The following is a 10,292-nucleotide window of genomic DNA, read 5'->3' as shown; positions in this document are numbered from 1 at the left end:
CTATTCAACGGACTTTTTCCGATCCAGCACATTTTAAGACGTTTTAATCAAGTCAGCCGAAACTTCAAACCCATATACCTTAAGGGAACTAATTTTGGCGGATTTGGCGAATTTAGACGAAATTCGCCAAAATTAGTTCCCGCCTAAATTAAATATTTTGCTCACTCGCCAAAATAAGTTCCCGCCATAATAAATTTCTTTTAGTTTTAGGATTTTTGCTGCCCGCCAAAATAAGTTCCCTTAAGGTATCTTGTGATTTGGCAATCGACGCCCTATTATAAACTACATCTTAGTCAGTAGAACTGGTTTGTCCATATAATCAGATTCAGCTTGATTGATCTGTTAAAATCAGTTTCTCGATGATAGCAAGTGTCTTCGAAATAGATCTGTTTGCATTTTTTTCGCAAGTTGAGTTTGATTTGACCAGAATAAAAGGGTGCTAATATTTTCAAATAACCGTATCAATATTAATGCAAAAATTGAAGGTATACCTAACGGGAACTATTTCTAGCGGAAAATTAATTTTCGATGTTTAGCTTCATTTTGGACACATTTCTTTTATTTTCCTGGGAATTTTTCATTTCTTTGTTGAAAGATAGCCACATTAAAAGCATTCGCGGGTTTTAATTTTCGTGTTCTTGTTGAAACCGCGAAAAGCAGTCCCCGCTAGAATTAGTTCCCTATGCTTTTTGCTTTTTATAACGTTTCTGATCTGGTTTTAGTCTTAGTCATCTTCACCTTATTTTTATTACTTAGTCCCCACTCCCGGTAATTAGGTCCTCCCGCTCATCGAAATTTGACTTTCCCAACCCCGTTTATTAGGCACCTGAGAATAAATCCCCGCCAAAATTTCTTCTTCTATGGTAATTTAAATCTATCGAATCATCTGGAAAAACAATATCAACAATGAGATCGATAGGCGAAGATGTACAAAATTGATCATGATTTTTATATTAATTGAAAGAAATGAGCTGAGAAAAACCGTATTACAAATGAGCTTCGTATGTAAAATATACGTAAATCCCTTTGTACCGACTGGACTAATTCTCGCGAATCACTAACTTTAAAAAAATCAACGTAAAACAATACTCACCCTCGATAAAACCCGTTTCGGGGTCAAGGTTAGAGTAATTGAAAAAAATTTCAAGAACTCACATAGAGACGATATTCTGTTCGACTCCAATAAAGCCTCTGCGTTGTTGAAAAAAAGGAACAAAAAAAAACCATCGGAAAAAGAATTAAAATGAAAACTACTAGCGAAAATCGAGGGAACTGAACATGAAAATACTAATAAATACATGATACTAAAAAAATAATTTACTGATACGGTATGTTAAAAACATCCTACCATGACAAAGTTCAAAGGATAAAAACAAATACTAAAACATTGTTACAAATACCTCGAAAAATGATTCACGAAAAATGGCAAATGAAAAGAAGATTCTCTGTTACAAAAATTCAGGAAAAGGAAAACTACCGATAACTTTCTCATACATTCCAAATTCAAAAAACGGCCTGAAACTTTAAAGAAGTTATCAATATATACTCTGTATAAAACTAGAAATTTCTATTTTGCATAGTAAAGCTTTAAAAATACTTAAAAATGTTCGTTTGGATTTATTTAGCCTCAGTAACTTTTATGAAATATGTAGGGTTATCGTCGAACTCTTCCGGTTCTGGCATTGGAGAAACATTCGTTGCATCTAACAAAGTGTTCTCAGTTTTATCAGCTGCTTCATCAGACTGTCCGACTTCCTCAACTTTCATTACAGGAAGTTCATCAGCATCCCCCACTTCTTCAGCTTTCAGAAGAACAACTTCAGGTTCTTTTTCATCATTAACTGCTGGTTCTTCATCAAGACTTGTTTCCTCAATAGATGTTTCCTCGACAACTGGGGCAGCTGGCTCCTCAACGACTGGGGTAGTTGGCTCCTCAACGACTGGGGTAGTTGGCTCCTCAACGACTGGGGTAGCTGGCTCCTCAACGACTGGGGTAGCTGGCTCCTCAACGACTGGGGTAGCTGGCTCCTCAACAACCGGGCTGGCTGTCTCCTCAATAACCGGGGTGGCTGGCTCCTCAATAACCGGGGTGGCTGGCTCCTCAATAACCGGGGTGGCTGGCTCCTCAATAACTGGGGTAGCTGGCTCCTCAACGACTGGGGTAGCTGGCTCCTCAACGACTGGGGTAGCTGGCTCCTCAACAACTGGGGTAGTTGGCTCCTCAACGACTGGGGTAGTTGGCTCCTCAACGACTGGGGTAGTTGGCTCCTCAACGACTGGGGTAGTTGGCTCCTCAACGACTGGGGTAGTTGGCTCCTCAACAACTGGGGTAGTTGGCTCCTCAACGACTGGGGTAGTTGGTTCCTCAACGACTGGGGTAGTTGGTTCCTCAACAACTGAGGTAGTTGGCTCCTCAACGACTGGGGTAGTTGGTTCCTCAACAACTGGGGTAGTTGGTTCCTCAACAATTGGGGTAGCTGGCTCCTCAACGACAGGAGTAGCTAGCTCCTCAACGACAGGAGTACCTGGCTCCTCAATGACTGGGGTAGCTGGCTCCTCAACAACTGGGGTGGTTGTCTCTTCGACAATTAGAGCAGCTGGCTCCTCAACAACTGGGGCAGCCAATTCCTCAATGACTGGGGCAGCCTGTTCCTTAACAACTGGGGCAGCCTGTTCCTCACTGACTGGGGCAGCCTCTTCTGTAGGAGCCTTCACTACTGGAACAACTTCTTCAACAACTGGAAGAGCAGGCTCCTCAGTAGGTTCTTCTTCTTCAAGGATGGTTGAAGGAATTGGTGCTGCTGGAGGTGGAATAGTTGGTGGAGGTGGGAGGTCTTCGATTGTATCTTCCTCTGTATCTGAAACCGGTTCAGTTTCAATTGGAATATCATCAAGTTCTTTTTGAGAAGATAGAGTTTGAAGATTAACATAGTGTGGTGATTGAGGTGGTGTATCTTCTGTGTTTTGAACTAGGCAATCATATGCAGGGGGGCGATCCTCCATATCAGCAGCTGGGGAAACATCAGAAGATTCTTCTCGTTCAGCCAGTAATTCAGGTGTGAGTGGTAATACAGGTTTCTCTTTTGGTACTTCATCAATGTCATCTACTGGTTCGCCAGCTTCACTACTTGAAGCACTAACTAATACCACAGTTGTGCTTTCCGCTGGTTCTGCAACAATACTGGCTTCCTTGACATCTTCTGAGTAAGTTTCTGTTAAAACAGAGACACTCTCTTCATCACTTTCCGGTGCAGGAGTGCTAGTTTCGACAGGAGAGTCTACTTTAGGTGCATCAGTATCATCTTGCTCCAGTTCTTTGAGGTCAGGATACAACGATTGAGTAGGATGAATGGACTAAAAATCAATTCACGAGAATCAGTTAATGAAATGTAACATGCAAAGTTGTGTAGAAAGCATCTGGCAGAACAGACAGAAAATAACTGGAAGCATGTCATGTTTTAATGAGAAAAAAAATTTATATTCTAAATTTCTATTATTTTCCCTTTATATTGCTTTAAAAGTGCTGTCTCGTTTTTGGTGATCGTAATATTTATAAATTAAAAATTGTTCAATTTTGACTATGCAACTAACCGAAACATCACTAGCTCTTGAAGATCGAGGTCTGTCTTTGTTGAATGCACCAGACTTGTATGCCTAAAGTGTAATATAAACAAATTTTGCATTGGTTAAAGGAAACAAGAACGATATTGATCAACAATTTGGCTTTGCGGCAGGAAATGTGGTGTCATGGTGAGTTTCCTTAACTGGAGACATCCTGTAGTAAAAATAAAATGTTTTCCTTGTATTTTTCTCTTTATTAAATCAATCGGAATAAGCAAAAGAAATTGTATTAATTATAGGTAGGGTAAATACATATGATTCAGTTCATTAAGTACTATCAATTAAAAGTAAGGGGAGCCACTTAGTTATGATTTATTGCCTCTTTAAAGAAAATTACAATACACAGGATGTCGTTTCAGTTGGCTATCACACTGAACAAACACTATTCAGGTCAAATTTCAATTTTTATCAGACAGCTATTACAATAAAATAAAAACAAAATACATTTGGAAGCGTCTTGTTGTGTAATCTCAAAAGTAAAACAAGAACATGTAGATCTATAGATTAACACCTTTTATAAAAGTAAAGTTACTTTTATAAAAATTTCTAAAGTTTAATCATAACACACAATACTACAATAATAAGATTACCTATGATTTAAAAAGATATGAAATGATATTAAGAATAATAAAAAAACCCCAATGTCTGGAAGTTTGATGTTGAAATTTTCAAACATAGGTCATTTACCTGTTCCCTCTCATATTGACGCTTTTCCCTTTCATATTTTTCAACCTCCCTGGTTAAATCCTTTATAACCGAGTATTTTTGGCCCATGATGAAGATTATATGGTTTGGTTAAAGTGAATGTCCAAGATATATTGATTGGTGTATATGTGTATTGTGTTGTATCAGTCACAGTCAATGATTTATCTCAAGATTCACTGTCTTTATGTTTTATAGCAACATGTTGGTGTCTTTTCTTGTACACAGTTCACAGCATGATAGACTGCTTTTATTTTTTTCATGAGCTATTTTAAAATAAATAAAGAAAAAAGATAAACAAAAAATGCTGAACAACAGATCTGAGCCATTATAATTATAAGTGATTAAATTATTGATCAAATAAAATGAAAATAATTATTCACACAAACCCAATATACGACCGGAAGAAAACCAAATAACTGCATTCATACATGATATGATATTATAAAAAGCCAACCAGCAAGAAAAAAATCACATTTGAGCTCATAATATCACACCTTCTTAAAAGTTAATTAAACCCCCCAAAAAAGTAATATCAATAAACTTCTATCATCACAATAGCCAATATAATTTCAATAAAAGATGTTCAGAATCACCATAAGAGCTAAAGCTTTAACTAATATTACTCTAATATTAATAAATATTCTTCTTTAAATGACCCAAAAGACTTGCATTTTCTGAGTATCCCTGGAGGTAAATGTTTTAAAGTCTTTAAAGCTACTAAAGCCTGTAATCTCACTGAATTCTATGAACCTAATAAAACACATGATTACTGATTATTCACATCGATCCATTTTTCAAGCACTTTTTGATATCCAGATTTTGAAGCTTCTAAATAATCAAAATAATAATATCAAAGGATATCAAATCTTTATTTCATAAAAAAATGACTTCAAAAGTGTTGAATGGCTGGTGTGAAAACTGTCCAATTTTTTTTATACAAACCACTAAATAAAAGACCTCAGAAAAAAAACTTATGAAAATTGGGGGCAAAATTGTTTTGTGTTATAAAAGTACTGAATAGGAAATATAGCAAGAAAATAATTTCAATAAATCACAACCAGAATAAAAACAGCTCTTTGTTTGATAGTAATTTGTTATTTAATAGACTGTCACGTTCTTCTAAAGGTTTTGAAATCACAAAAATTACACCAGTGGTTTTTTCTTTTGTTTACCTCAGAGAAATTCCATTGCAATCATAGAAATTGACGCAAAAAATGCCGGAGTAAACGCCAAACAAATAGGTAGTGCAATTTACTTAAGGGCTATATATTGGGGCCTCTCATTGCAAATAAGTAGCTTGAATCACTTAAGATATGTGTTCACCTTTCTTGACACATTATCTTTAATTGATCATATCTTTAGAACAACAAATTTTTATACATCAAAAGTATATATTTCCTGAAAGCCAATAATATTCTCATTCTAATGGTAAAAGTTTCAGCTGAATTTAAAAAACTGGGCAGGATATAATTAAAATCTTAAGAATTTTAACCTTACCAAAGAAGTTAAAGTCACCCATAGCTTTTGAATTTTGAAAAAATAATTTCGATACTATGTTCCCAATTGATTGAACTAAAAAAGTGTCTTGGGATTTTTTTTGGAATTGACTTTAACTCTTTAAATCCTAAATTCTGTAAAAATATCGATAAAAAAGTAAATTTAAATGTGATTTTTTCAGTTATCTGTAAATTGAGGAAAAACAACTTGGTTAGAAATAAAATCCTAAGACACTTTTTAAGTTTGATCTTTTGGGAATCTCATAAAAAAGAATGAAGTCGATATCTAAATGCTATGGCCTATGGGTGACTTTAACTTTGTTAAAAGTAGTATGGTATGGTAAAATTTCGTTTTTTTCTGCATCAATTTGAAATTTTTAACCAGATGACAGCTGTTTATTTGAGTAATTAGTGAAATGTGTCAAAAATATTACTATTCAATAGAGGCGAGAATAAACATCAGCTGAATTCTCTCTTTTGTCTTTGTTGTTTCCAAAAAAGACAATTATTTGAGTAAATACTCCATCATAAGACAAACTTTGTTTTGAAATTTAAATGGTTATAACTTTGGATCAAAAAAAGATTTTAAGATCGCAATTTTACCAAAATGAAATCCAGTAACTTTTCTTTCACTTTGACTGAAAAAATTTCTTTTGACAAAAAATCTGAAAAAAGGTGTGCACATACCTTAAAACTCACTAAATTTTCTGTTTCTAGTCTCTGGATCAAAATTTGTGATTCTGATCTTTGGTTTTGAATATGTTCCATCAAAATACACATTTGAAGTTGGACAACCCTGCTGAGTTTTACCGTGAGTGGTCCTAAATCCGACAGCCCTGCCTAAATCCAATGGGGTCTTTCAAAGATACAAACTAAAATAAAAACAAGCCTTTCGCTGTGACGCAATGAGGATACCAAAGTGTCAACTAAACAGAGATTTGATGCACTGAACCAATTGAACCAAAACATTAATTGCTTCTTATACAAAACATAATTTTTTTTATTACTAAATTTTTAACGTTTTAAACACAAGCAACAAATTCAGAATAATAGAGGTAATTATTTTTACAACTCACACTTTTTTATCACGTTAATTGACATCTTGACATTTTAGTCATCTTGTTAGACGTTTTGTTTCGAGGATTCTTGCAATATAGTTTATTGCTTAACTTGGAGAGGGAATGTTTGTAAACATAGAATTTTTTTCCATAGCAGTTATTTGGGGGTCGGCATAATTACGGTATCATGCATATTGTTATATATGGCATGGTTTTATCATTGTTTTTCTGCTGGACTACATAATTATTCAACAGGGTGGTCTCTTTGAAAAAAGGTCTATTGAAATACTAGCTCGATAATGGATCAACCAATAAGGATCGATACTCAAGACTTTTCAATGGCTGAATCTTCCATCGATCTCCTATCCGGATTGTGAAGTAATCCATCGATCACATATCGATCCGTCATCGACCTGTTCCGATGATCGATCCTATCGAGCGCGGACGTCTGGGTTAACACTTTGGTATCTTCATTGCGTCACAGCAAAAGGTTTGTTTATATTTTAGTTTGTATCTTTGAAAGACCCCATCGGCGGTATACAAGCCATTTTTTATGGCCTTTTAGCGCCCGGTCATCGGATATGCTGCCCCTCCTGAAATCACTAAAATTTTGGTAAAAACAGCCTTTTAACGGAAAAACACTAAAAAAGTGCCTTTTTTGGCCATTGACGGACGCTGCCCTGCCTTTCTAGAATATCGCTTGATATATACTAGCCTTGGGGCCATAATCTTAATTTGAAAACAAATACATAGACATATCAGAGACAAAGGTATATATCCAGTTAGACTTTGTGGCTGAATAATTTGAATGAACAAAAACACACACACACCCACAAAGGAGGAGTATGTAAAATAATGCCTGCTAGACTGTTTGAAACTACTCTTTTGTTATCTGAAAAAAATAAAGAATTTAAAACAGATGAGTTGTGTGTGTGATGCGTCAAATTTACCAGCAATGACGATGTAAAAAATATCCCAACACCAGCAGCCGCGTATTGCGTCTCTCGATCGTATCTGAACAAAAAGCCCAACTCCTTCACTTTGCTCTTTAAATCATCTGCTTTGAACTCTGCACTAAACTTTCGATATCCATATCTCTTGGACAAGCTTCGAAAAGGTTTATGTAATACCCTATTTTCAAGTAGGATTCCTTTGGAGAGTTTGACAAATGCCATGATGTGAAAGCTTGCAGGGGACTGACCACGTACTGTGAGCAGTCAATCGCGAAAGTGAAAAACCAAGAAAAAGATGGACGAAACAGAAAAGCGCTCCACCGCGGGGGCGTCGCATTCCATTGGTTAAAGCCGCGAAAATGTGATGCAATCCACGTGATCAATTTCAAAAGTAACCCCCCCCCCCAAGCTCTATGGTAAGTTGTAAATAAAAAATCTTGAAATAAACAAGCAAAAATATTTTATTTAGAAAAATCCCCCCTGATATGGAACAGAGTTCCCTTACATTTTGGAAAAAAAACGAAAATAAAATGTCAGAAGTGGGATTCGAACCCACGCCTACGAAAGTAGACTGCGACCTGAACGCAGCGCCTTAGACCACTCGGCCATCCTGACATGAATCGATATGGTACTGTAGTTGGAAACTTTTTAAATTATCCAATTCTGATTATTTTCATTCCGAATTTTCCCGATAATACAGCGCGCGCTTAATCGGGAAACTAAATCATGTTTGTCAAAATGGCTACCTCTAGCGAGGAAATTTTACGTTAACACAGCAGCAGTAGTTTTTAAAAACCAAAAGACTGAAAGATAAATCGATAGGTGATAGAACTATCGTGGATACTTATTCCATCATAGGCAAGTATCATTGTACAAGTATCTTTGTAATATCATATCCCTTTTCTCAGAGTGGTTGGACGTTGGAGGCAATCTTGACCCATTTTTCAGTGGCGCGCCGAATTACTTTTTATTACCAACTTTTTTTTTCGACACCAACTTTTTTTTCGACACCAACTTGTTTTTTCGACACCAACTTTTTTTTTTCGAAACCAACATTTTTTTTCGATATCACACTTTTTTTTGGATACCATTTTTTTCCTTCCTTTCCTACCAACTTTTATTTTCCGATATATACTAACTCTTGTCTCGATTACCTCCTGCTAACGTTGATTACTTAACAAAGCGCTGAAGAGCCATTTTCTGTAAGAATCAGACAGGTCGAGGAAGTGATATCCTCAGATTTTGCCAATTTTTGGATATTTTGCTCAAAATACATGAAAATAACATCCTGTGAAAATTTTTTTGAAAAATCTTTTTTCGTTCCCAAGATATGGGCCTTTAAAATTTGGGCCAATTTGCCCAAAAAAGTGCACTTTTGATAAATCTTTGACTTCAAGAGCAATTTTAGACATGATCAAGCTTAAGATTCATTTCAAAACATATTTTCCTGGAAGAAATCCATGGGTACTTTGAAAAAATGGCATTTTGAGAAAAATCTTTTGACCCTATGGCTAGAAATCATTGCCTGAATTCACAACATTTCTAATTTTGAATAAATTTTGAGAGCAATTAGCTGGCTTGGCCACAAGTGTCACATTGATATTTTTGTATATTTCTGAAGTCTTTATGGTCATCTTTAACTTTCAATTAAAATTGTCATGTGACACTTAAGGCCACGCCCTAAAATGGCGGTTAAACATAGCTTTTCGCTCAATTTTTAGTATTTTCAATGAGCTTTTAAAGCCATGGCCCTAAGTTCCACCACTGAAACAAACCATTTTTAGTTAGTGTTTTGGCCATATTACCCAATCCTAAAATCAAACCCATGTGTTCTAATACCATTTTTGCACAATTTATCTTGGAAAATCTTTTTAAGTCATCAAGACTTAGCCAATTTTTCCCTTAGCAACGCATTGATTTTCCCTAGCAACCAGGCATCCAGCTTTATCAAAATTTTCCAAACTGTTTCCTAGTGGTTCCAGACCATGGTAAATGTCTTAGATTGCAATATCAAAGTCTTGGACACAATTTTCACTGAATTTTAGGGCAAATTAGGGTCGCAGAGACAGAAATAGCAGACCCCAACAGGTAACGAGGAAGCAACTTTGGCTGATGCTTGTTGCAAAACCCTAAATCAAATCAAATTGATTCTAATGTTTTTAACATTATTGCAGAGGAAATACTAAGAGAAAATTAAGTGGGGGTACTTAGCATAGAAGTTGAAGGTTCTTTTAACAGGTGAAATGAGGCTTTTGACAAGAAATGTCACCACTAAGGAAAAGCTAAGTCTCTTGTTTTTCTTTGTTTTCAAATGCTAAAAATTATTTGCAATTGATCTTTGAAGGGAAGTCTCTTCTTGCATTTCATACCTTTGTACTGTTTTATCATTATAGAAACTATACAGACCTAGAAAAGAACTTTGAAGAAAGTTATATTTTGTCTGATTTTTACAGAAAATG

General features: G+C 35.6%; 1 protein-coding gene and 1 non-coding gene across 3 annotated transcripts; both read right to left on the bottom strand.

Annotated features, from left to right (window-relative positions):
* Positions 1-928: 928 nt before the first annotated feature.
* LOC136805785 (proteoglycan 4-like) lies at positions 929-8,113 on the bottom strand. 2 transcript variants are annotated; one of them, XM_067062344.1, is made up of 3 exons: positions 7,831-8,113; positions 3,592-3,654; positions 929-3,354 (listed from the first exon to the last, which is right to left on the bottom strand). In XM_067062344.1, exons 1-3 carry the CDS (start codon positions 8,053-8,055, stop codon positions 1,618-1,620), a joined length of 2,025 nt encoding a protein of 674 aa, XP_066918445.1. In that variant the 5' UTR covers positions 8,056-8,113; the 3' UTR covers positions 929-1,617. The 2 variants fall into 2 exon arrangements, with proteins under 2 accessions (XP_066918445.1, XP_066918446.1); XM_067062345.1 differs by lacking the exon at positions 7,831-8,113 and adding an exon at positions 4,309-4,591.
* Positions 8,114-8,364: 251 nt separating this feature from the next.
* Trnal-cag (transfer RNA leucine (anticodon CAG)) lies at positions 8,365-8,448 on the bottom strand. The gene has a single exon. It is a non-coding gene; the product is annotated as a tRNA-Leu (tRNA).
* Between the last annotated feature and the right edge of the window lie 1,844 nt (positions 8,449-10,292).

The sequence above is a fragment of the Clytia hemisphaerica genome, unplaced genomic scaffold (assembly GCF_902728285.1).
Source record: "Clytia hemisphaerica strain Z4C2 unplaced genomic scaffold, Clytia hemisphaerica genome assembly, whole genome shotgun sequence".
Taxonomy (NCBI): Eukaryota; Metazoa; Cnidaria; class Hydrozoa; order Leptothecata; family Clytiidae; genus Clytia; species Clytia hemisphaerica.
The sequence above is the reverse complement of the archived record's forward strand: the minus strand, read 5'-3'. Positions and strand labels throughout refer to the sequence as shown.